This window comes from Antechinus flavipes, chromosome 1 (genome assembly GCF_016432865.1).
Source record: "Antechinus flavipes isolate AdamAnt ecotype Samford, QLD, Australia chromosome 1, AdamAnt_v2, whole genome shotgun sequence".
NCBI lineage: Eukaryota > Metazoa > Chordata > Mammalia > Dasyuromorphia > Dasyuridae > Antechinus > Antechinus flavipes.
In genome coordinates, this window is record NC_067398.1 from 14,968,279 (window position 1) to 14,996,226 (window position 27,948).

At 40.0% G+C, this 27,948-nt stretch overlaps 1 protein-coding gene across 1 annotated transcript in view; it reads left to right on the forward strand.

Moving 5' to 3' along the window:
* The window catches only part of BMPER (BMP binding endothelial regulator), a 280,694-nt gene that overhangs the window by 85,291 nt on the left and 167,455 nt on the right, over nucleotides 1–27,948 (forward strand). Inside the window, exons 5-6 of the mRNA XM_051979397.1 lie at nucleotides 137–227; nucleotides 3,383–3,465. Of these exons, the coding sequence (XP_051835357.1) occupies nucleotides 137–227; nucleotides 3,383–3,465 (174 nt within the window). The remainder of the gene's footprint in view (nucleotides 1–136; nucleotides 228–3,382; nucleotides 3,466–27,948) is intronic.

Below are 27,948 nucleotides of genomic sequence, written 5' to 3' on the forward strand. Positions count from 1 at the left end.
CTTGTTAGGTAAGAACTTGGCGTGAAGGAGTGCTTTGCAGCATTAGTGACTGGTTTTATCGCCCAGTAGCCTGAGATGGAAAATGTCCTCCCGGGAGAACTCTGACTTGACTGGCTTGTGGTCTTTTGTTTTTCAGGAAGGAGTTGTGACCAAGGCAGAAATGCGCTGTGTGGTTCATTGTAAAAACCCAATCAAGCAGCAGGGGGTGTGCTGTCCCACCTGTCCAGGTAATACTGTCCAGGGAAGGAGCAAGACCCGCTTGCCCTGGTGGCACTTGAAGCCCTCTGAATTTCTGTTCCCTGCGAACTTCAGGTTATATATTAATCAGCTGATTACATATTAGATGAGGATAGCACTTTGTCCCAAATCCCTCATCTTATCTGAATGAGAATCTCTTAGCTCTTCTTCTTAACATTACTCCCTGGAGTCCTGCACTTGTAGATTTTACGTGTGTGTGTGTGTGTGTGTGTGTGTGTATAAATATGTGTGTACATATATATACTTATATATATGAGTGTATCTGTCTGTCCATCTTTCTATCTATCAATCTGTCTGTCTTTAACTGTGCTTAATCATTGCCTTTTTGGAAGAAGTGAGGTGGGGAAGGGAAAAAAGAATAAAGTAAAAATTGCACAGACTAAAAAAAACCTACAAGAAAGCAAAGAAAAGATGGGCAGCTCTGGATGCAATGTATAGTATTTATTATATAGGCCTTCTTGAAATGGAAATTTATTGCTTTTATTTTGAATCTTCTCTTATGTTCTGCTGTATACTTGACAATTTTTCCCCTCTTTCTTATTTTCCATTAAGGTTAAAATAAATATTTGGTTTTTTCCTGATTACACGTGTATATTCACATTTTAAATACATGATAATGTTGGGAAAGAAAAATCCAAACAAAAGGGAAAAATCTTGGGAGAGGAAAAAAACTAGAAAAAAGAAGTGAATTTAGCAGCTGTTGATTTACATTCAAACTTCATAGTTCTCTTTCTTTCTAGATGCAGATGGTGTTTTCTATTAAATAAGTAAACCAACAAATAAATAAAACTCTATAAAAGCTTAAACTCCTACAATGATAATAATCATAATCATAATTTTTTTCCTTGGTAATTCTCCATTTTATTTTATGCATTTAAAAATATTATTCTGAGAAACAGGGCCGGCTTCACTGGATTGCCTCAGGAACCCATAACAACATAAGCAAAGATCCCCAGGTTACATGGTCTCTGAAGTCCTTTCTAGCTAGGGTGATGATCTTGTGAGATTTTGTGAGATCTTGTGATCTTGTGTCCAAAGAGTGAGTAAGCTTCCTCTTTCCACAAACCTGTCTCCCCACGGTCACTTTCTCCGAGGATCCCTCCTTGGTCTATTCCCCATTTTTCTGCCCCCCTTCCAGAAGTAGCCTTTTTTTAGTTTCTCTCTGTGAATGGGTGGGGGCATGTATCTGAGATCTCCCCCATCCTGAGTCCCTTTGTATCTCAAAGTCACGGGTCCCTTCCAGCTTCTCAACTAAGTTTGTTATAAAAAATTACTCTTGAGACATATTCTGCCATCTCTGCCCTGGGACAGAAATGCTTAACTCTAGTTATGTGAATGCACAGCTTGGTGGTAAATAGGATGGCTTATGAGGCCCCCTCTCCCAAATATAACTCCCTTTCCCTCAAGCTTACCAGTCTAAAGGAGAATTGGCAACCACCAAAGACTGAAAGGCTCCTGAGGCCGGACAAACCAGATTAAAATGTAGTTGGGAAGTATTTAACTGAATAAATAAAAATAAAATAAAACCTAGCCAATATTAATATGGTTTTATTTTTATTCATTCATTCATTCATTTATTTGTTTATTTATTATTCATTCCTTTTCTTCCTTCCTTCCTTCCTCCCTTCCTTCCTTCCTTCCTCCCTTTCTGAGGCAATTGAGGTTAAGTGACTTGCTCAGGGTCACACAGCTAGGAAATGTTAAATGTTTGAGGCTATATTTGAACTCGGGTCCTCCATTCTATCCATTGCTCCATCTAGGTGCCCCAGTATGTGTTTTTCTAAGTCAATTTGTAGTCTGCAGGTATAGTTTAGTGACCCTGTGTCGATTTGAGTTTGGCACCCAATGCCTAGAAAATTCCTCCATTGCCTTCTAGGTTTTCTTGACATGATCTAGACCCAAGGGTCTGCTTTCCATTCTGAGTGAGCCATTGGTAAAAATTTGTTCTGAAGAAATGGTTGTGGCTTTCCTGTGTTTCCTTAGACCAGTATGTACCTCACGTGCACCACACACACACACACACATACACACACACACACATACTCACACACACACAACTCTTTAATATTGCATTATCTTGGCCACAGATAAGCCTGGTGATGAGAAGCCCAGATGTTTATTGAAAACAGACTGGAGGGGGTCTCTCAGTGGATATAGGGCAGACTTTCTACTCTTTTCCAGCCACTGTCCAAGGTAACAACGGTTGGACCCAGGATATTTCTTGGTCTGTATTGCTTGGGAGTCATCTGAAACTCAGGGGTTGTCCCAGCCCTCTCTCTCCATCCCTAAAAATCTTGTAGGATTTTAAAAATCTCATTAATTTTCTAAAGTTTCCCACAGCTCCAGTAACTTTTCCCTGCTTTGGACCCACACCCTGGGATTTGGAGATGACCATGGCCATTTGCTACCATGGTCTATCTGTACTGCTCTTCTGCTGGATGGGGTTCTCTGAATGCTAGGGTGCTTCCTTTTAGTAAGAAGAAAGGTCATCTCTCAGCACTTTGTGCACTTCCATTTGCACTTCCCCTGGTTCTAAAAGTCCTTGTGTGGAGATAACATGACTCTGCAAGTTTGGAAATGCAACTCCTGATTCAGTGTGTGTGTGAGTGTGTGTGTGAATGTGAGTGTGAGTGTGTGAGTGTGTGTGTGAGAGTGTGAGTGTGTGTGTGTGTGTGTGTGAGTGTGTGAATGTATGATTATGAATGTGATTGAGTATGTGAGTGAGAGTGTGTGAGTGAGTGTGTGTGAGTTTGTGTGTGACTGAGTGTGTGTGTGTGAGAGCCTTCCAGGACCAGAGCTATGTGTGTCTGTGTATTTAATAAATGTGTCTGATCCTATATGTATCTAATGCCAGATATGTTGTCTCCTCCATAAAATGTTAGCTTCTTCAGGACATGGACTATTTAATTTTTGTCTTTCACTAACATCTAAGACGATGCTTGGTTCTATAGTAAGTAAATGCTGAGTAAATGACTGTCAATTTATTTATTATTTTATCAATTGATTTATTGTTTGAATGGGGAAGAAGGGCAAAAAATGTGGATGGGGAAAAGACATGTCCTTCAGATCTGCAGCACAGCATGAGTCAGAGCTTGCCTGGACTAAAGCTGTCATTCCCTTTCAGGCTGTGTCTTTGAAGGCGTCCAGTACCATGAAGGGGAAGAGTTTCGGCCCGAAGGGGACAGGTGCACCAAATGCTTATGTACTGTAAGTACAACCCTGGCTCTTGTAAGGGGTTCTTTCTTAGAGTGCCTACCCGCGAGTGTCATGCATTGGACTTTTCTGTCTATTGGTAATGTTCTGAGCCTAGCAGCGAACAAATCTAGGATGGCGGGACTAATTCACAGCTTTGTCGCCAACAGTGTCGCCAAGTCTCTTCTTTTGCTATCTTTCCAGTCCAAATTGGAATCTCAGAGTTGCTTTATTTAGTATTTTATTCAGTATATTTCATATTAGTATATTTATATTACTATATTTAGTATTTGCGATCTGGAGAATTTTTATATGGTTGTTTATATTTTGAATTTCTTCAAACTGCTTATTCATGTCTTTGGCAATTTTCCTATTGGGGAATGGCTCTTACTTTGACACATCACTGGAGAATTTTATGGAGTCTTAACATTAAAAAAAAGTATGGAAACAAACCCTAGGTTGCAGGAGGGGGAAATATCAGTTTTTGATGGGCTGCTTAAAATGTCTCTTTAATCCCACTGAGTTACAGTAGTGACTTAGCAAGACCATATTTTTAAAAAGCTTTTAATCCTTACTAATAAAGAGCAGACTCTCTCAAGATGACTTGTGCCTTGGTAATGCTGTTTCAGATATTAAAGAAAACACATAAGGGTTTTTAGGATCTGAAATTCATCAGGCCAGAATCACATGTGGGTCCTCATAAATCACTGGGGTTGTCAGGACTCTGTCTGACTCTTCTCTACCCCTCCCCCTCCACCCAGCAGAAAAGCCCAGAATAAAACAAACACAGCCGACTGAGGTCAGGTCGCAGAAGGAAGGAGGGAGAGAAGAAGGGAAGAGGTAAAAAACTTGGAGAGCAGGCAATAAGGAAGGAAGAAAGGAAGAGAGAGGGAGAAAAGAAGGAAAAAAGAAAGGAATGAGGGAGGGAGGGAGGAGTGAGGGAAGAAAGGAGGAAGACAGGAAGAAAGGAAGAAGGGAGAAAGGGAAAGAAGGAAGAAGAGAGACAAAGAAGGAAGAGAGGGAGTAAAGAAAGAAGAAGGGAGGAAGGTAGGGAGAAAAGAGGGAAGGAAGGGAGAATGGGAGGAAGGAAAAGAAGGGAAAGAAGGAAGGAAGGGAAAAGAGAGGAAAAGAAGAGAAGAAGAAAGGAAGGAAATGAGGGAAATAAGAAAAGAGCAGCCTGGGACTAAGTGGAGAAAAGACTTTTATTTATTCATCCAATCCAAAAGTATTTAAGTGCTTACTATTTGTTAAGGACCAGTTCAATTCAATTGAACAATATTTACTAGCTGCTTATTATGCACCAGGGTTGTGATAGACACAGGTAACATACAGACTAACCTGGAACAGTCTCTGTCTTCAGAGAGTTTACATTCTACCTAGCTACTCTGTTAACAAATGAAAGTCATTTAATCCTGAAATAAATGGGAATAAGGCTATTCAGACTCAGGTGAACCGATTTTTCTCTGCTTTTCTTTTCTTAGGGAATAACATTAGGTTGATTCTATTTAATCAAGCAAAAGGCACTTTATTTAGGCTACCTCTCTTTGCTATGTGTTCCAAAGGAAAAGCAGCCATCTGCGCTATATCAACATTTGACTTTTCAAATAAAGATCATTTGTCAATATGATTTGCCTGGGGGTGACAGTCCTTTCTGCTGTCCCCCTTCTTCCATTGTTAACATTTGGGTTATGTGTCAGTAGCGTGATTTCACGGGCAGGAAAACCTGGATTCAAATCCTGCTTTTCATACTAACTTTCTTTATGGCCATGGGCAAATCACTAAATTCAAGGACCTGGACAGTTAAGAGAGAAAGGTACAGCCTCAAATCCATCTGTAGGGAACATTTTCCCATTGGGGATTCTCTAGTAAAATCCCCCTAAATTCAGAAGGTGTTGAAGTGAATGAGGAAATCAGGAGCTAGTTTTCACTATCCATAAGAGAGTTCTTAAGAATTGTGTAATTTTCCATTTGGAGGATAATGGAGTTCATCGCCTCTTGGTTTTCGAGCCGTACAGATGATGGAGCAGATGATGCTCGGTGCAGCTCAGGGACTCGCCGGGGATGAAACAGGGCTGGTTTCTGAGGGCAGCCTCAGTCTGGGTGCCGGTTTCCATAGAGGCAGGTCCCTCTGGATTTAAATCTCACCTCAAACATTTAGAATCTGAGCCTCAGTTTCTTCAGCTTTAAAATGAGGAGGTCAGACTAGATTCTTTTCTGTTTCTTTCTAGCTCTCCAGCCATGATCCCATCCTTTGAGAGCCTTAGAGATAACTACTATAAACTCCTTCATAACTATGTCACAGGATGATTGCCCTGACTTAGTCTGTGTTTGAATCAGTGAAGGGAGACTTCTCTCTCCTTAGGACCATTGGGACTTTCCAGTCATTGGATCTAAATCCCCCTCTCTTTTATTTTGAATATAAAGAAACTGAGGCAGACAGAGGCTAAGGCCCAGTGTCACACAGCTAGTAAATGTCTGAGGCAGGATGTGAATCCAGGTGCTCTTTCCTCCAAGACCGGTGCCATATCTACTAGCCTGTATTGCCCATGAAGTTAATCCTGTTGACTTTAATTGGGTGATTTTTTAGCTTTCACATTTACTTCAGGGAAGGGATGAGGAGAAATTGGAGAGTCCTTGGGAAGAGGGGGAATGAGGTCAGGGATACAGTCATTCATTCACCTTCCAAGTTTCTTTTCTCATGCCCTCATATGAATACAAGCAGGTTCTTAATTTTCATAAGCGCTTTTTTCTTTTGATGTAGCACATTTGAAAGGGAGGTCTTGGCAAGCCGGGGCCCTGATGGGAGAAGGGTAACCATGGAGACCTTGGAATGCAGTGCTCCCAACTCCCAACCCGGGCTCCTCCTCGCTCACGTAATTACAAAATCTCGGTTTTGCTCGCCAGGGTTGCCCTGACCGTGGGCTGGAGGGGCTCTGGCATGTGAGGTATGTGGGAGCAGAGGGGACCCTCATGCTGGGGGAGGTTCCCCCGGGCCCGATGGGACTCCGAAGCTCCTGCTGAGAGGGGCAGGAGGAGGGGCCTGAGGCATCCAGGGCTGCCGGGCTGCTCTATGAAAAGGAAGGCTGGGTGTCATAAAACCTGCCCGTAATCTGGGCAGGGAGAAAAATTAATTAATTTTGCTAACTCTTCTCTGGCGTTGCCACGGTGGGACTCACTGCAAAGAAAACACCTGGCTTTGAGTTTATTCAGGTCTCAGATGTGTTTAGTATCTGTGGATGCCACATAGTTGGAGGGAGAGCCACCTTCAGCCACTCAAAAGAGCTGGGTTTGAGCCTCTGATTGGCTGTGTGATTGTGGGCAAGTGTCTTAACCTTCAGGTCCCCCTGGCGATTGTCTAAGATTAAAAAGTGCAGAACGGGTACCTCAAAAGAGACAATTTCCTTGCCAAGAATCTCCTACCAGTAAAGGCTCTCAAAACATAAGTCATGTACCAGAGACATCAGATTTGACAGCACAACGCTTTGAGTGGAATCAGGAAGACCTGATCAAATCTTGCCATGGACAAGAGTCCTAAGCTACCAACCTGAGTTTTTTGAGCCTCATTTTCTTCATTTGTAAACTGAGGAAGCGATAATTGCACTCAGCTCCCTGCAGTGTTAGAGATTTAGACTAGATCTGTGATTTCATCAGTGTAGACAGAGCTTCTTTGACCGATACAGGTCATACCTTAGAGGCTTATTGGAAGGGCAAAAGGCTACTGGAGTGACTTGCTCCCGGTCACCAGCCCCAGTACATATTAAAGATAATTCTTGAACCCAGATCTCCCCAGCTGCCAGATCTCAGCTTCTAACCACCTTACCACACTCCCCTCCTTGCATGGTGACAATCAAACGGGGAATGCACAAATTGTACAAAAGTATCATGAATGAATGAATAAAGCATTTTTTAGCTACTTTTTGGTGCAAAAGACTGTGAAAGTGGGGGCAACAATAAACAGAAAAATAAGGCAGCCCCTGCCCTCAAGGAACTGCCAATGTAGCAGTGGAGACGACCCCTGGGGAAGGTTTCAGCTCCCCTGGCCTCTTAGAAAGGAATGCTTGTCGGCCAGATCTTGGATGTCCCAGAGAGAGAGCCGAGACCCATTGCTACTTTTACAGCTATTTAAGATTCACTTGTGTTTTTTCTGATTTGACACTGAGGGGTCATAGCAAGTAAAACACAGCATTCGGAATCAGGGAGACCTGATTTCAGATTTTGCCTCAGATTTTTACTAGCTCTGTGACCCTTAACCTCAACCTGCCTTGGTTTCTTCATATGTAAAAGCAGGATAATAATAGCACTAACCCTCCAGGCTTGTTGTGAGAATAAAATGAAATAATATTAAAAATAGATAAGCAAACAATCATTATAACGAGAATTATTAATCAGTAGCAGATTTGGAATGGTTGGTATATAATCACTTTGTCTGTCAACTTTGGGACCCGTCCTTTTTCCAGTTGGAATATCTTTTATCAAAGGTGCAGATTTAGGTAGATGTCACTGGGACAATTCAGGAAGCCAAAAATTATTAGCTAGTTTTAGAGGCTCCCAGAGCAGAAGATCCTCTGATCTCTGGGTCCAATCTGTTTCAGAATGGTCATTTTTAGAGTACGTGTGTGTGTGTGTGTGTGTGTGTGTGTGTGTGTGTGTGTGTGTGTTTAATAATGGCTCATGTTTAACATATGATTTAAAAAACTGTATTTTTGCGATTTTCTTTGAGCCAATTTTTATTCATTCCCATTATTCAGATGAATAAACTATGGTCCTAAGATTAGCATGTCCAAATGCACACTAGGAACAGAATTCAGGGCCCTAATCAATTTGTCTCTAACTTCCTGCCTCTCTTTATCTCTTCACTCCTTCATATATTCTACATTATAACAAAATATATTGCATTTTCTGGGTCTGCCATATGAGTATTTCTGGTCTGCCTTTATTACCTCCAATTGCTTAAGAAAAGGAGGTCATTAAACTAACTAGAGTTCTGGAGTGTTAATGGTTAGTCGGCAAATTCCAGCTATATCCCCAGTGTTTAGTGACGAGCTTTTTATTTTATCTGCTATAAATCTTCCCTTTGTTTTATGTGTCCTTTGATGTATAAATCATTATTTTCTCATTTTACAATCTCACTATCCTGGTGATGTAACCAAGACTATATAATGTAGTTTTAAGACTGCTGCTTGGTGCTCACTCATTTTAGCATATTGTAGGCCTGTCCTCTGAACTTATAATAAATGGGTTTTTATTTATTTCCACGTGCTGAGAAGTGTGATCGGCAACAATATCGATCAATGAAATCTTGAACAATTTCCCAAACAATCTCCAACTGCTTTCCCCCTTGGTGTATCTCCTTGCTCTTGCCCTTGCTTTTCTTGCAGGGAGGAGACTACTGATCACCCGAATGGTCATCAGAGGGAGCCTCTTCATTCCTTCAAGTCCTAAATCCTCCTTTTGAGGTCTTTTCTGAAATCCCTTGGGCAAAAGTGACTTTTCCCGCCTTGAACTTTTCCCATTTCTGGGCTTTCTTTGCCTCTGTCACATTATCATTCTTTTTGTATATGTTATATACATATTTCCCTTTCCCCAACCCCAATTCAATGATGAACTCCATGTGGACAGTTACTATGCCATTTCCCCCTTCAGTTTCATATCTCTATCGGGAACACACGGTGTCTTAGACAAAATCCAGATCTATGATTTCAAGTTGTAGAGAACTCTCGGTGTGGAAATCGTTTCCATTGCTGCACATGGCAACTCCTCAGTAACGTAGAGTCCTGGAGATTGCTGGGGCTACTGAGAGGTTAAGGGTTTTGTTCAGGGTTGTGGAGGAGCTAATATGGACCAGTGGAAACACTTGAAGCTAGTCTTTCTACAGTTCACTCTTGTATCTATTATGCTTTGCTGCCTCTTCTTGCTCATAGTAGGACTGTTGAAATGAATTAAATTAGGCATTTTAAGGTCAGCAAATTACTATCTACCTTTTATCCCATTGGGTCCTTATAACAAACCTGGGAAGGAGATATTAGGGTTATAGTGTTATGTTTAGTGACATTTTACAGATGAGGAAATTCAGATTATGGAATATTAAGGGTCTCTCAGCTCTTATGTGCCTGAGGCAGGATTTGAAGACATGTTTTCCTGATTCCAGGTCCAGTGTTTTATCTGCCAAATCACCATATTTAATCCTAACTTAAGTTGCAAAGCTATTGATATTGTTGTCAGAGTCCTATCAAGAAGCACTGAGTACTAATTTTCCATGAGAAGTTGGGCTTGGGTTCAAATTTTGCCTTTTGATTTTACTACCTGTGTGACCTTGTATAGATTTTTAAACTTTAAATGCCCCTGCTAGGGCTCTAAAAGTCTGAGTTTTTCTCTAATCCTATGAGGTTCTAAGTTTAAATAACAAACTCTTTACATTACATAACTCTTTACAAACCTTAAAGGGTGTGATAAATACTGTGATCACCATTATTACTGTGGTGATGATGATAATGATGATGTTACCCAGAATCCAGGAACATTCAGGAACAAGAATCTTTGAAATCATGGTTTCTATGCCAAGATCGAAGTGTGGCATATTTTCCACAGAAAATTGACCATTGGTCAAAACACATCCTCCCTTCCCCTTGGCCAGGGTGCCAGCTTCTCTTTCCTGTGTAAGTGGACCCCATGGGCACCATGCCCCTTTGTCTCGAGAAGGGAGCTGGGCTTGGAGAGCACATAACAGGAACTCTCAAATTTCCAAGGCTTCTGACCAAGGCAAGGGTACCAGGTACTTTGTGTTCTTCAATACCAAAGACTTACTCTGTTTGGTACGCATGTGAAATCGCTTACTGATGGGGAGTGAGGCTCATGCGTTTGTGGGATGCACTTAAAAGGATGGCAAGTGTTCAGTCTGTAAAGGCAGCCAAATTAACCAGCCAAGATCAATTGCTTTTTGGTGACAAAGGTGCGTGGAGGAGGAAGGACTTCCTCCCTCCTTCCTCCCCAATAAACTTGGGTTGTTAATGGACTGTCTGTGACAAAGGGGCTCCACTTTATTGGCTCCTCGAAACCCCGAAGTCCATAAACACCTTTGTTCAAACTAATAGCCTAGTAAAGGCAAAGTGCTGTCTCCTAGGGGAAAGGAGCAGTGGCAGAAAACTTTGAGAAGAAAGAATGAGTCAACCTCCATCTTTCTCCCAGGCCTTTTTTCCCATCTCCTTTTGCTTTTCATTCTTCCCCTCCTTCTTCTCACTTTGCCTTGATTCCTTTGAAGCCAACAGGGAATAGAAGATTTGTAAGTTAAAGTGGATGAGATCAGAAAGGGGCATGGATTTATGTCCAGCTCATGTTGCAATTACTACAAATTGCTTTGCAAGGAATCTCTATGTCTTCTCTTGGGACAGCTTGTTTGGGAAAAAAATAGCCTGTAAGCTTTGAAGATTCCTCCACTTTATTCTAGCACGAGAGACTAAGGAAACGTCTCCAGCTGGAAATATCAAATGGGAAGTCCAGAATTTGACTCTCCCTTTAACATTGATTGCATTTAGATGGGGGATGTCATTTTAGGGACAATTCTCTTTAGCAAATGCAGAGATGGTCTGTGACTTCTGTGGTGACGGTTTGGGACAAGAGTCTAAATTGCAATCTTATTATTGTTGAATTTTTCTTCTTGAAATGGAAAGTCGGGTCCCTCCATCATGGTAACTTCTCTTTGTCTTATATCTGCTGAATTTATGGAAATACCCAATAATCTCATGTTGCTTAGTTGGAGAATATCATGAACCTTTCCTGTTTAATGTGAGAGAGGAGCCTGGTGGCAGTTCTTTGAGCTAATCGAGCGGAAGATTGAGTGAATGGAAAGTTGGTGACTTGGACACAGAAAAGAAATATAGGAACTTCAGAAGAGTCCTGATGTCTTCCCCCACCATCGCTGCTCACCTTCCCCTTCTCCCATGGAATTCTCCTCTGGGTCCTCCCATGCATTCTTTATAGAAGGTCTACTTAATTAGCTGGGTTTCTTCTTTTAGGGATTTTACTATTTGCTGGATGCTAGTCCCAGATTTGGGCTGTCCTATGTTGGGTGGATGGACAGGTGAACGAGAAAGGATAAGGCTGAAAAGTAGCACAAGATGATGGATAGAGTCTAGCTAGCCTTTGAACCAGGAAGTCCTGAATTCTGCCTCATTTTGGTTAAGTCATTTAACTTCTCCATGCCCCCAAGCAAGACTTGATGACTGTCACACAGTGGAGTCAATTATTTGCCCAAAGTTCTGAAATTAATAAGTAGGAGAGATGTGGGTTGAAGCAGACACGATCAGAAAATCTTCATTTATGAAAGGATACAAGTTCCCATTTCAAGGAGAAAAATGTAACAGGGATAAACATATGATGAAAGAAGCTGTACAGAGTAGGGATGATACCTGTGATTCAATGGGATAATGTCCTCTCAAATGAGAAAACTCCCTTTATCAAGGCAGGCTAGTCCCTTCTCTGCACCTAATAGCCTAGAACAGAGGTGTCAGTGCAGCCCCAGCATTCCCGACAGAACCAGATTAGAATATAATTGAGAAATATTTAACAAAATAAAAATACAATAAAATATAAGGTTAATATGGGATTTTTAAAGTCAACACGCAGCCCCTAGGAATCAATGAATGGTTTAAGTGTTTTTTCCTATCTGTGTGTGTTACCCCTGGCCTAGAGCAAAGGGACTTGACCAATCTTGGGTAAAAGGCAGGACTGGAACTCAGTTCTACTGGTCTTTAAAGCCAGCTCTCTATTCACTCCACCTTGTTGCCCTTTTGATGAAAAAAAAATAGGAATAAACAATGTATAAAAATATATTGTCTCAGATTTCCTGATATCTTTTAGGAGGATGTGTGTGTGTGTGTGTGTGTGTGTGTGTGGGTATTTACACACACACACTCTTAAAAGTGTCAGGAAATCTGAGACCACATATTATGTGTATATATATACATATATGTGCATATATACATAAGTATGTGCATACACACAAATTTTATATGAATATATTTGTGTACATATATACATTGATTGAATATTTATATAAGTATATGTATAATGTATTATGCGTACATATTTTTGTTTGTATACATATATTATAGAATATGTATTTATACACATACATATGTGTATAAACACACACATATATATGTATATAGGTCATGTGTATATACATATATTATGTTAATATACATATATAAATATATGTCTGTATATGTAATATATACACACACACATACAACTATTGTGTGAACATGTGTTTATGTACATGCATGTCTGTGTGTGCATATTGCATGTAGATGGGTTTCTGATGGGGGAAGGAGTAGTTAGAGCACATGAGGATTAGATAGTGGTTGAAAAGAAGGTCTGAGCCAGAATCTAAGATCACAGCCCTGACGAGAAGCCGAGTAGTCTGTTCTCCTGACAACTAAATGACCGTTGGCCGGTGCCTGACATGTGCTGGATGTCCCTTATCTCTCTGGAAGGCAGCAGCAGCCAGGATCCCAGTGCAAACGCAGGGATGGATATTAAAAGGAGTCAGAGGAGATCAGCTCCGGGGTGAGATTGCCTCCATTGCTAAAAGAAGGGAGGCGGGTCCTGGGGCAGATCCAAGTGACCCCAGGGATTCCAGACTGCCCTTCTTATGGGTCAGTGATGAGAAGAATGAAGCATGCTGGAAGAGAGGTCAAGGTGCAAGGCGGCCCCAGTATCTCCGCCAGGCTGGTCAGCCTGGAGATGTTTCAGGCCTGATTACAGAAGCAGGATGTCATTTGGGAGAACGAGCTCTAGATTTGGGATCCGAGGCACTGGGGATGAACCTTCTGGCCACTCGCTGCCCTCAAACACTTTCCTGGATGGCCCCTGACATCCTCTGCAGCTCTCGGTCTGTGGTTCTGTGACCTCCGTGGCACAACGTGGCCCTGGGTCCGCAGGCAGGGCTGTCTCCCGGTCACTCGGATTGCAGACTTCCATGTACTCTTCTGCCCCACCCTGACTGCCCCACGCTGCGTCCTTTCTTCTCTCCATCAGCTCTGCCACCTGTGGATCCCTTCGGACCTTCTCTATCAAGTTCAGTAAACTCACCTTTGGGAAGGCTGAGAGGTTGGAGCTGTCTGCCCCTCACATCTCACCCTTCTGGTCCTCAGGGAGAGCAGGGCCATAGCTCCAGGCTCTCTATGTAGGGAGAAGACTCCCTCACACCCCGTTCCCGTCTGCTCCATCCTGAGCATCTGAGAGGGAAAGGGACCAGGAGACCAATAGAAGACATCATGTGGTTAATTAAATCCTAAATTCCTGGGGATCAGGATTTTTTTGGTTTTTATTTTTTTATCCTCAGTACTTAGTATACCCTTGGCACTTCAGCAATGCATGTTGATTGAGTGATAGATCTACAGTCTTTTTATTTAGTAGTGACTTAGAACATGCTTTATAAAAGTGATTCTCAAAATTTTCTCTACTCTCCAAACTACTCACCCCATCTTCACTTCACCCATCCAGGCAGCTCAATGGCACCCTAGTGGAGAGAGCCTGGACCTGGGTGACTACAGTTGCACTCAGCCTCAGGAAATTGCCTTACTTGGATTCATGGAAAAAGTGAGGTACTTTCTAGGAAACAGGTCCCATTTCTGGGTCAGAGAAGATGTTTTCCTTTTCAGTATTAGTCCAATCTGGATGTGTTTTTTAGCTGTAGGCTTATGACAAGCTGCTCTCCAATCTGCTTCAGAGTATTGGGGAGACTTTGTCATATCAGAAGGTAAGAGTTACTGAATTCTTGTGGATTGTGCAAGGAAACAACATTGCAGTTTGGGTAAAGGATAAGAAGCTGCACCCAGAGAATATTAATGTATCCAGTGGGACCTACAAGTTCTGTAATTTGTAATATAATTCTATGACTATTTCATTTTCCTCTTTATTTCTCATTCCCTCCTGTCTGTCTCATACCTTTGTTCATTTGTTCTTCCACTTTCTGTTCTATTTATTTCCCCTCTTTTCCTCTTCCTTCCTTCTTTCCCTTTTGTCTTCTCTTCTTTCTTTTCCTTCCCTCTTTCTCTCTGCTAGATGCTGGAGAAATGAGAATAATAAAGACAGCAGCAATAAAAATTAATAAGCATTTATTAAAAGACTTCTGTATGCTAGATATTATTCTGGACACTGTAAAAAAGGAAAAAAAAGAAAGAAAAAAGGAAAAATGAAAGAAAGAAAGGAAGGAAGGAAGGAAGGAAGGAAGAAAGAAAAAGAAAGAAAGAAAGAAAGAAAGAAAAAAAGAAAGAAAGAAAGAAAAGAAAAGAAAAGAAAGAAATTCTTTGTTCCCAAGAAGATTAGATTCTATCAAAGGAAACTTTGTACACATTTAAGAAGAAAATATATATATATATATATATATATATATATATATATATATATATATATATATATACACACACATATATATATATTATCTTATCTTTCCCTCCCCCATTTTCTCTTTTTCTCTCTCCTTTCCTCCCACTCCTTGTCTCATAAATAGAATCAGACAATGTGACTGTGATTAATATTATTTTGTTTCTACAATGTTCCAGATGCTAAAATCTGAAATCTATACCAGGAGTTTTCAGACCTCTGACCATAACTAGAGTCAATTCTAAAGCCAACTTTCAGAAAGAATAAAATAGAATTCTTGTACTAGAGTCTGTTTTTTTAAGTTTTTCTTGGTATTTTCTACAGACTTGTGAAAAAAAATCCTGCTGGATCCATTTTTGTGTTTGACTAAATAAAAATGGCTTTCTGTGACATAGTCATAATAAAGCCATATCTTTTGGCCAAATGTAAAAAAAAAATGTCATTAATAGAAATACTTGCTTTATTGAAAGTGACTTGGGCAAATAGGAAATTAATTAATTTCATTCTGTTATTAGTGTTGATGGATATCTTAATATTACATTTTAATGCAGTTCCAGAGAGTTGGGGATAGTGGGGATGCTGATTTCCCAGGTCTTCTCAATCTTGAATGTCTGGTTTTGTGAAGGATGAAGAGTTGACAAGTATGACAGTCTCTGATGTTGGTGAGAAATGTGCTTCTTTTCACCTTCAAGTTTAAGAGAAGAGGAAGTTAGTAGGGGACTCTGGAGATTGTTTTGGGTTTTTTATTGGGTTTTCAGCATCTATAATATTCATAAATAATCCAGCTGTCTTTATAACAAAGCCCACCAAATGAAAGGACAGATTTGGCAATATCTCCTTCCCGTCCCCCCAACGCAGACACCCATATACACAAACAACCCAAGAACCAGCTTGCACAAAGGTTTTCCAAGACAGGTTGTCACTCAATGACACGACACCCTTTTTATAACGAAGTATCTGGATAACGTACGTTTCTTTGGGGGATTTCCCATCTCTTGTATTTATTGCTACTCTCTCCATGAGGGTAGATAACAAACAGCCTTCTCATCTTGGGCGATCATCATCAATCAAAAACATTGGACTCCAGGTGTGATGGTGCTCTCCTAGACTCTTTGCTAGCAGGGAGGTTGAGGCTGGTGGATTGCTTCAGATATAGGGAGCTCTGAGTTGCAACAGAATTAAAGCTGACTCAGAATTTTTCCTACGAGGTCCCTTACCAATATAGCGAGCCTCCGAGAGGCTGCCTGAGGAGTAGCCAGCTGGCCCATGTCAGAAATGAGCAGGTCAGTGCTTCTGGCCAATTAGTGGGATTGTGCCAATGAGTGGTCACTCTAAGCCTGGGAAAGATCTCTATATCCCAAGCTTGGGAAAGACCCCTATATCTCAAGCAACTCACCCGCCTCAACCTCCCTGGTAGCAGGGATTGTAAATGTGAACTCTCACCAAGAAGGAATCCAAAGGCCCCACACTGGTGAAATCCATATGGACTTGGTCTACAATATGTTGTCAAATAAGCTTGGGATAAATTGCTAAATCATGTTGATTTGTTTATGGAGATGGAGGGGTATGAGATGGGGATTCAGGACTACTGCCATATGAGATCACGGAAGTGTTATTTTTAAGAAGCCTAGATTAATGATCGTGCAAGGAACAAACAGAAGAAAATGCATCACATCAGTGTAGACTGCAAAAAAAATGAACACTCAATATCTCACAAATTGTGGCCTGGTGGTTAGAACTACACAAAGGAAACACACTATTTTCTGTGGGCTGACAGCTAAAATATCTAAACTCTAAAATGTCTTTGGCAATTCAACCAAAAGTTGGACTTGAATCATAGCATTGTTACTTACTGAACTGTTGCCTCCTGTCACCCAGATATAACATTCTGATCCTTGAAAATTTAGGAACACAGCTTAATAGCTGTCTCCATATGAAATACTCTTCTCCAGGAAAAATTGAATGGAAAATTCTAGTTTTCAAAATATTGAGATCTCATGGAAGAAGCTGTCCTGCATTTCCTATTAGTGAACCCACAGAGGGTGAACTTCCATGAACACTTTCACTTAGTTACAAACAGACATTTTTATCCATCTGTGCAAAAGTCCACAGGACATTAAATAGACAAGAGCGAAGGTAGGAGAACAACTTGTCCCATGACCGTTCTATCTGAACTTCATTGAGAAGATGAGGAGTTGATGATGATGATGATGATGATGATGATGATGATGATGATGGAGCAGTACCCATTTTCCTTTGTGGTACAACCATGATGACCAAATATTTCTATATTCTGGAAGTCAGGCTGTGTGGGTTAGAGAAGAGGTGAGAAATGTTTAAGCAAAATTGTGATTTTTCTAAGTGAATGGGCTGCTCATAGAGATCTGGACTTGTAGTTAAAAAGACCCGGATCAGACCCTCTACGTCTTTTAATCTTTTGGAGCTTCAGGTTTTTCATCTGTAAAATGGGAATAATAGTCTTTCTTTCATAACATTTTTGTGAGAGTTATTTAGGTAATATATGTAAAATTCTTTGCCAGCCTTAAAGCTTTAGAGGAAGGGCTCAACCTTATCACGGGTCATGAGCTCCTTGGCTTGTGGTCTGGTGTCGTCCATGGGCCCCTTTTCTGAATGTTTTTAAATTCATAAAACACAAAGGAATCGGTTATATTGAAATACAGTATCAAAATATTTATGAAAAAGAAGGGCAAGGATTTCAGGGTCAAAAATCTGTGGAAGAAAAAAAATAACAATATTGTGATTCGTATTGTAGATATGTTTCTGCCAGAAACAATTGAATTTAACACTAATCTAATAGCAAAATCTGTATTTAGTTTGGGCGGTGGAGGGAGACAGAGAAATAGAGAGAGAATGAGAGAGGAGAAAAAGAGAGATACACAGTGAGAGAGAAAGAGACAGACAGACAGACAGACAGACACAGAGATACACACACACACACACACATACACACATACACACACACAGAAAGACAGAAACAGATCCAAACTGACTTAGTTTTTCTAAGCTTTCTGACATGTCTCTGCTACAAGATCATACCTTGAATGATACCTCTCATAGAGATCTTGGACTAGAAAAAGATCATCATCATAATAGTTGTTCAATTGTGTCCAACTCTTTGTGACTCCATTTGGGAGTTTCTTGGCAAAGACACTGGAGTGGTTGGCCATTGCCTTCTCCAGCTTATAATACAGATGAGGAAACAGGTAAACAAGGTAAAGTGACTTACTCAGAGTCACTCAGTCAGTGGCTAAAGCCAGATTTGAAATCAGGATGATGAATTTTCCTGATTCCAAGCTCAGCACACTATCCACTTTGCCATCTAGCTGCCCAAAAGTCATTATAATAATCATGTAATATTTAAAATATTTTATATTATAATACTATGTAATAATATACTATAAAATATGTTAGAATATAGTGGGTGAACATTCTATCTTAATATAGACCCTCCTCTCCCCTTCCCTGAGCAATCCCATCAAGGATTGCAATGAGCCTCTTGGTGCCAGTCATTTCAAGTGGGGCTTGATTTCAAGATCAAGCCATGATCTTATTTAGAACAGAGTTATTGTTGGTTATCATCCTTAATTCATTTCACTAAAAAAGGCTTCCTGTCCTTGTTTTAAGACACTTTCACACAGGGAAGTCTGGAAGAAAGGTTTTTAGACCAGATTATTTCCTGCCTCTATGTATTTTTCCCCACAGTTTGTTGTCTTTCTTTAGTTTTTTCCCCCACAACACTCACATTCATAGATTCCTGGGCCTAGACTTGGAGGCCCCAGAGACCATTAGACTCAGCCCCTCACCAATACATGAGAAAAGTGAAGCTGAGGGAGATTAAAGGCCTTAGATAAGGTTCAGGAGGTGAGATTTGAACCCACGACTCTGACCACAGAACCAATATTCTTTCTAATGCACCCTGATGCTTCCCCGTTAAATATGAATGGGAGAAAGATGCTCCTGAGAGTTGGGAGAAGAAGCCAAGAGTCCACTTGTGCTGAGGGAAGACCTGAGGGAAGGTGGGGTTTGCGAGGCAAACTTGACAAGACCTCATTGGCTACGAGGGAGCCGGTACAGGTGACTGGAATAGGGAGATCCAGGGAGAGATGAGGTTAGTGAGAATGGAGGCTTCTTGCTGGAGGATACCCAGTCTGAAGCCCGCTAGGATGGCAGGGGGCATATGCAGGTCTGGAGTTCAGGAGATCATTGTTTGTGGAATACACAGAATTTGGGAGTTATCTGTTTAAATCGAATAATTGAGTCTGTAGGAGAGAATAAAAGACCACATAGAAAATCACAGGAAGAGATGCGAGCCCCTCACAGAACTTGGAGAAACACCAATACTTCGAGTTCAGGGTATGAATGGTGATCCCAGTCCTACAGCTGGGAAGCCTCTGAGTCTGCATTTAACTCAAGTCTTTTTGTCTCCAAAGCTAGCATCCCATCCATTGTGTTACTTCCAGTTTCCTCTTCAAGGCCACTGAATTTGACAATTACTTTTAGCTAGGGGACATTTCAGTAGAGTGATGAGGATGACAAGCTCCTGACTTTATTTTTTTAATGATATTTTGTTGAAAGCGCATCCTTTCTTCCCAGAATGAGTTCTTGGGCTCCTTCTCTCTCTCTCTCTCTGTATCTCTCTCTCTCTCTCTCTCTCTCTCTCTCTCTCTCTCTCTCCCCTCTCTCTCTCTCTCTCTCCTCTCTCTCTCTCTCCTTTCTCTCTCTCCTCTCTCTCTCTCTCTCTCTCTCCTTCCTTCTTCCTTTTTGTGACCATAAATCAGATAATATCTATAAAACAGTTAGCATGATGCTTGGCACATAGTAGGCACTCAGGAAATGTCTGTTTCCTTCTCTTTCCCCTCCTTCTCTCTGTCTTCCTTAGTAATATAGCATCATCCCAACTTACAGATGGGTAAACCTGGAGAGGAAAACGACTGGCCTAAGATGGCACAGCTAGTGAGTAGAGCAGCTGTTTCGAGCCGCCCCTGTGCACAGTCAGCAAGGGAGGCTGTTGTTGTTGGCCGGCCCGGCCCGGGGAACCGCATGCGTGAGACCTGCCCAGCACCAGGGGGATATGGGATCTCTCCGGCTGTCTCGGCTGGCAGCTTCCAGGGTCTAACTCTGTGGCAGACCAGTCTATTCTGGGCAAAGTTCATGTGTCTTGAAAGCCAATTTTCTACTTTTTTTTTCAGAGGGATTGGGGTGTCTCATTTCTTTCCTGTTCAAAAGTAGAATTTCTAATAGCCCAGCGGGAGTGACATTTCCAGTTGTAGAAGGCTGCTGACCATTCCATTTTCCTCAGCTTCCTGCTTAGGGAGGAAGTCTCAGCATCCTTTACATTATATGTGTACTTATACGTATTCACATATACATGTCATAAACATACACACACAGATATGTATATCTAGATATAGACTTATATACACACATATCTGTGTGTATAAACTATGTAATATAGACATTCACATGTAATACATATAGATATACATACATGTATATATAATATACATATACACAATTTTTTTCAAGTAGCAATTGTTTGTTTTCCCTACCTTCCATCTGCCTTCCCCAATTTCAGGGGTGGGGGGAGAGAATGAAAACTATTGTTCCAAATATGCAAAACGACCCATATCGGCCAAGTCCAAAGATGTCGGGCTCTTTGTGCATCTTGAATCCTCTCTGTCGGGAAGTGAGTAACATTCAGGATCTCTGTCCTTTCTCCATACTGTACCCCCTTCCCCCAATGATAACTTCAAATGTCTTTTCCACTCACTCCTTCACTTCTAAGTCCTGTCCGGTCTGCTCCAGACGAGGCAGTCTGGGGTCACCTTGCCCAAAGCCTCCCAGCCGTAGCTTCCAGGGCTGGACTCCTTGCCCTCCGGCCTTTGGGAGAGCAACGGACCGGGCCCGATGAGAACTTGACCTCCCAAAAGGGTGGATGCCACAGTCTCTCCAGCCAGACAAAGCGAACAGATCAAAGCAGCCGGAGGTGACCTCCTGCCAAGTCGAAGGTTTAATAATGGGGCAATTTAAAAAATTAAAACCAAAGCCCTAGAAGGAATTTTTTAAAGTGAATTTTCTCCTGTTTTTTTTTGGGGAAAACAAAACAAAAACTTCTCAGAGTGAGTGTGAACAAGAGTTTAGCACAAATGCCATGCTTGGGTTCAATCCTGGCTCTGAACTTCAAGTCAAAACAACTTTAATGCCCTGCTACCGAAACCTCAGCCTTTGCTTCTTGAAAGCCAGGCTTTGAACGATGAGCCTCATTTGGCTCCAAATCAGGCTTCCCCAGCCACTCTGGACCTTTTTTATCCATCCCACCTATACTTGCTATTACCCTTATCATCTCCCTACCCTCAATTTCCATTTGCTTCCTTCCTTCCTTCCTTCCTTCCTTCCTTCCTTCCTTCCTTCCTTGTTTCCTTCCTTCCTTCCTTGTTTCCTTCCTTCCTTCCTTGTTTCCTTTCTTATTTCCTTCCTTTCTTCCTTGTTTCCTTCCTTCCTTCCTTCCTTCCTTCCTTCCTTCCTTCCTTCCTTCCTTCCTTCCTTCCTTCCTTCCTTCCTTCCTTCCTTCTTTCCTTCCCTCCCATCCAGAAAAGATACTTAGTGAATAAATCTAAATCATGGTTAAAAGGAAATGGGCTACCTTCAAACTCTTGTAGAGGTTGGGAAAGAAGAAGGGGCTGGACATTAAGGAAGGCAACTAGAAGTTTTCCTTCTGAGTTTTAATTTGGGGACCAGTCTGTACATCACACTGAAGAACCCATATTGTTTGTTTTCCCCCATTTTCTCTCTTCTCTGGTTTAGCAGAAAAAGCACATGTCAATAAAGTCAGAAAACCTGGGTTCAAATTGTATTTCATTATCTGAGTGATCTTGGATCCCTAGACATCCCTGGAATTCAATTATTTTTACATAAAATGATGTTGGATTAGATGATGGCCAGGGCAGCAGAATGCCTGCTGGGTGTGACACCTGGAGCACATCATTCACCTCCCGCTCCCCAAACCAGACTTTTTCTAGTAATCGTTCTGAAATGAAATGTAAGGCAGTGATGGTCAGAAAGGAAAGGCAGACAATGAACTGCTTCTTTTATTGATATTGATATATGTTGCTCTGCAGCCACATTGTTATTCAGCTGTACCTGACTCTTCTGGACCCTTTGACCATTGTCCACCATTGCCGTCCTTAGGGTTTTCTTGGCAAAGTGAACTGGAATGGTCATATGCATATCTATATTTAAATATACACACATACATACATATATACATCATATATATAACCACCAAGATTTGGGCATGCCCTATGTATAATATGTAAATATTGTGCATATATATATGTATAATACATGCACATGAAAGTGTATATGTCTATCTCTTTGTGTAGATATAATATATTAATTTACATATGTGTATATGCATTCATATACATATACCTATATGTGTGTACATACAAATACACACATAACCTCAAAAGTCTTAGTGCAGCTTTAAATTTTAATAACTTAAAAATGTTCCATAACTTTTGGAGTAGACCAAGCACTGGTGCAGTAGACAGAGTGCTGGCCCTCAAATCATGAGGGCCTAAGTTCAAAAATGACCTGAGATATGAACCTAGCTGTGTGACCCTGGGCAACTCATTTAGCCCTATTTGCCTCAGTTTCCTCATCTGTAAAATGAGCAAGAGAAGGAAATGGCCAACCCCCCCCAGTGTCTGTGCCAAGTGAACCCCAAAGAGGGTCATGAAGAGTTATCAATAACACCACAGCACCACTTTTGGAATAGCACCACTTTTAGAACACTTTGTATAATCATGATAGTGAAAAAAATGATAAAATATTATAATACAAAAAAGAAGAAAAAGATAGTAGCTTACTATTTTTAAATTACATTGCTGAATTTTTGAAAAAAGAAAGAAATACTTCCATATTGTCTTCTCACAATAATGAATAATAATGTTACAGTTTCTGCAAATTTGTCATTGACCTGTCCAGATTAATCTTTATATATTGATGTTTCTTAGCCAGATTTGTCCCTCTAGCTTCTCTTCTAATTGATTAAAGAACACTTCAAAAATGTTAATTTTGGTTTAATTAATTTTAGCGAGTATTAATCCTAGTTTTAAAGTTTCTTTTATGTGAAGCAACAGATTTGTAAAAAATCCAGAAAAGGTTTAACCTGATCAGAAAAGTGACTTTATTTTGCTGAACTTGACCTCCAAGGGAAGAGGGTTCTCTTTCCACTCGTTTTCAACTTCCCACAATGGACCTTCCTCTTATTGGATAAATGGGATAGCTACTACAATACAGAAATCGGGTGCCATTGCTTACACTGAAATGAGCCTTATTCAAAGTAAGCTAATATAAACTTACACCCCTGGGAATGTTTATCTTGTTGGGACCTGAGTTCTGAGGAACTGTCAAAATTTTATGTGCCTGCTTACCCACGAGTCCTTTCCCCCCAGGACCTAACTGTGTTCCCTGCCAGTCAATTGGGAGTCAGCAAAATTGGCTCTGGGACCAAGATGGGCATTCTGCTATTATCTCTCTAAAGCCATTGGCTTAGTCTTTTGGGACTAACTCTATTTCCAGTCGGTTTTATTATCATTGGGTGTGCTTTATGAATAATTCACCCCCTTTGTCTGCACTCTGGTGGACTGTTCTCACTGACCTGTCCTTAATAAACCCCTGCTCTAACATTGTTTTTGGCTTCTTTCCCTCTTCTGCAAAATGTCTTTTTTTCTTTCTCCACCTTTAGAAAACATGAAGGGATTGACATGTGAAAGCGAGAGTTAGGTCTAATATGAGGAATTATTGTTTTCATGTCCCCAGCTTCATCCCCACATTAGAGGCAAACTTTAGATTTAGAATGAATAAGATCTTCTGGAAACTAATTTTCCAATCTGGGCCTTTTTAATATTTCATTTATTCATCTATACCAATTTATCACCTGTCCCTCCCACTTCTCCTTATTGAACACTTTTTAAATTGTTCAATCATGATCCTTATCAAACAAAACAAATTTCCCTATTGGCCAGATTCCCAAATATGCGTCTCATTCTGTATTCAAAATCTATCACCTCTTCTGCAGTAGATGGATGCTATCTTTAGTCTTCTGCCACTGTAGCTGCTCATTGCCCTGGTCAGAATTCTAAAAGTCTTTAAAAGTTGTTTTTCCTTTATAATATCGTCATTGCTCAGGGTTTTTAGTTCTAGTCATTTCTCTCTTTTAGAGTTCTCTTGAACTATTGGATTTATCACGTTCTTCACATCCTCCTGACTCTATGCCTTTGCCCAGGTCATCAACAACCTCCCTTCTCATGTCCCTCTTTCAGAATCTTTATTTTCAAGATTCAGCTCAGTTACCACTTCCTCTGTGAAGTCTTCCCTGCTCTTGCTCTCCCACTCCCATTCCCACTTTATTGATGTTCCTTCTCAAATTACCTGCATTTTTACCTGGGTTCCATTTTCCTGGTAGAACATAAGTTCCTTGGGGGCAGGGCCTGTTTTGTTTGTCACTTTATCCCAGCACTTAGCAGAATGCCTTGGACGTTACTTATCTAAGTAATGTTTGTTGAATTCAGTTGAATAACCTTGGTTATTTTCCAGCCCCACCTAGTGGTCCAATTGGTGAGCATTATTTCCTTTTTTTTTTTTTTTTTTTTTTTTTTTTTTTTTTTTTTTTTTATAATAAATTTTATTTTATTTAATAATAACTTCGCATTGACAGAATCCATGCCAGGATAATTTCTACACGACATTATCCCTTGCAATCACTTATGTTTCGTTTTTTCCCCTCCCTCCCTCCTCCCCCCCCCCCCCCCCCAGGATGGCAAGCAGTCCTATATATGCTAAACATGTTGCAGTATATCCTAGATACAATACATATTTGCAGAACCAAACAGTTCTCTTGTTGCACAGGGAGAATTGGATTCAGAAGGTAAAAATAACTCGGGAAGAAAATCAAAATTGCAAATAGTTCACATTCATTTCCCAGTATTCCTTCTTTGGGTGTAGCTGTTTCTGTCCATCATTTCTCCAATGAAACTCAGTTAAGTCTCTTTGTCAGAGAAATCCACTTCCATCAGAATACATCCTCATACAATATCGTTGTCGAAGTGTATAATGATCTCCTGGTTCTGCTCATCTCACTTAGCATCAGTCCATGTAGGTCTCTCCAAGCCTCTCTGTATTCATCCTGCTGGTCATTCCTTACAGAGCAATAATATTCCATAACATTCATATACCACAATTTACCCAGCCATTCTCCAATTGATGGGCATCCATTCATTTTCCAGTTTCTAGCCACTACAAACAGGGCTGCTACAAACATTTTGGCACATACAGGTCCCCTTCCCTTTTTTAGTATCTCTTTGGGGTATAAGCCCAATAGAAACACTGTTGGATCAAAGGGTATGCACAGTTTGATAACTTTTTGGGCATAATTCCAGATCGCTCTCCAGAATGGCTGGATTCGTTCACAACTCCACCAACAATGCATCAATGTCCCCGTTTTCCCGCATCCCCTCCAACATTCATCATTGTTTTTTCCTGTCATCTTAGCCAATCTGACAGGAGTGTAGTGATATCTCAGAGTTGTCTTAATTTGCATTTCTCTGATCAATAGTGATTTGGAACACTCTTTCATGTGAGTGGTAATAGTTTCAATTTCTTCATCTGAAAATTGTCTGTTCATATCCTTTGACCATTTATCAATTGGAGAATGGCTTGATTTTTTATAAATTTGAGTCAGTTCTCTATATATTTTGGAAATGAGGCCTTTATCAGAACCTTTAATTGTAAAGATGTTTTCCCAGTTAGTTACTTCCCTACTAATCTTGTTTGCATTCGTTCTGTTTGTACAAAGGCTTTTTAATTTGATATAATCAAAATTTTCTATTTTGTGATTGGTAATGGTCTCTAGTTCATCTTTGGTCACAAATTTCTTTCTCCTCCACAAGTCTGAGAGATAAACTATCCTATGTTCTTCTAATTTATTTATAATCTCGTTCTTTATGCCTAGGTCATGGACCCATTTTGATCTTATCTTGGTATGTGGTGTTAAGTGTGGGTCCTTGTCTAATTTCTGCCATACTAATTTCCAGTTATCCCAGCAGTTTTTATCAAATAATGAAATCTTATCCCAAAATTTAGAATCTTTGGGTTTGTCAAACACTAGATTGCTATAGTTGACTATTCTGTCTTGTGAACCTAACCTTTTCCACTGATCAACTAATCTATTTCTAAGCCAATACCAGATGGTTTTGGTGACTGCTGCTTTATAATATAATTTTAGATCAGGTACAGCTAGACCACCTTCATTTGATTTTTTTTTTCATTAATTCCCTTGAGATTCTCGACTTTTTATTGTTCCATATGAATTTTGTTGTTATTTTTTCTAAATCATTAAAATATTTTCTTGGAAGTCTGATTGGTATAGCACTAAATAAATAGATTAGTTTAGGGAGTATTGTCATCTTTATTATATTTGCTCGGCCTATCCAAGAGCACTTAATATTTTTCCAATTATTTAAGTCTGACTTTATTTGTGTGAAAACTTTTTTGTAATTTTGCTCATATAATTCCTGACTTTCCTTTGGTAGGTAGATTCCCAAATATTTTATGCTATCAACAGTTATTTTGAATGGAATTTCTCTTTGTATCTCTTGCTCTTGGATTTTGTTGGTGGTGTATAAGAATGCTGAGGATTTATGGGGATTTATTTTGTATCCTGCTACTTTGCTAAAATTATGAATTATTTCTAATAGCTTTTTAGTAGAATCTCTGGGGTTTTCTAGGTATACCATCATATCATCTGCAAAGAGTGATAGTTTGGTTTCCTCATTGCCTACTCTAATTCCTTTAATCTCTTTCTCGACTCTTATTGCAGAGGCCAGTGTTTCTAATACAATATTGAATAATAATGGTGATAGTGGGCAACCTTGCTTCACTCCAGATCTTACCGGAAAGGTTCCAGTTTTTCCCCATTGCATATGATGCTTACTGAAGGTTTAAAATATATGCTCCTAACTATTTTAAGGAAAAGTCCTTTTATTCCTATGCTCTCAAGTGTTTTTATTAGGAATGGCTGTTGGATTTTATCAAATGCTTTTTCTGCATCTATTGAAATGATCATATGGTTTTTGTTTGGTTGGTTGTTGATATAGTCAATTATGTTAATAGTTTTCCTAATATTGAACCAGCCCTGCATTCCTGGTATAAATCCTACTTGGTCATAGTGTATTATCCTGGGGATGATTTTCTGTAATCTTTTTGCTAATATTTTATTTAAGATTTTAGCATCAATATTCATTAGGGAGATTGGTCTATAATTTTCTTTCTCTGTTTTCAGCCTACCTGGTTTAGGTATCAGTACCATATCTGTGTCATAAAAGGAGTTTGGTAGGACTCCTTCAATCCCTACTTCTTCAAATAGTTTATTTAGCATTGGAGTTAATTGATCTTTAAATGTTTGATAGAATTCAGATGTAAATCCATCTGGTCCTGGGGTTTTTTTCTTAGGGAGTTGATTGATAGTTTGTTCTATTTCTTTTTCTGAGATAGGAGTGTTTAGGATATTTACTTCTTCCTCTGTTAGTTTAGGTAAGCTATATTTTTGGAGGTATTCTTCTATTTCATTTAAGTTGTCGAATTTATTGGCGTAAAGTTGGGCAAAGTAACTCCTAATTATTGCTCTAATTTCCTCTTCGTTAGTGGTGAGTTCTCCCTTTTCATTTTTAAGACTAACAATTTGATTTTCCTCTTTCCTTTTTTTAATCAGATTTACTAAGGGTTTGTCTATTTTGTTGGTTTTTTCATAGAACCAACTCTTAGTTTTATTAATCAATTCAATAGTTTTTTTACTTTCAATTTTATTGATCTCTCCTTTTATTTTTTGAATTTCAAGTTTAGTGTTTGATTGGGGGTTTTTAATTTGTTCCTTTTCTAGCATTTTTAGTTGCAAGCCCAATTCATTGACCTTCTCTTTCTCTATTTTATACAAATAGGCCTCTAGAGATATGAGATTTCCCCTTATTACCGCTTTGGCTGCATCCCATACATTTTGGTATGATGTCTCATTATTATCATTTTCTT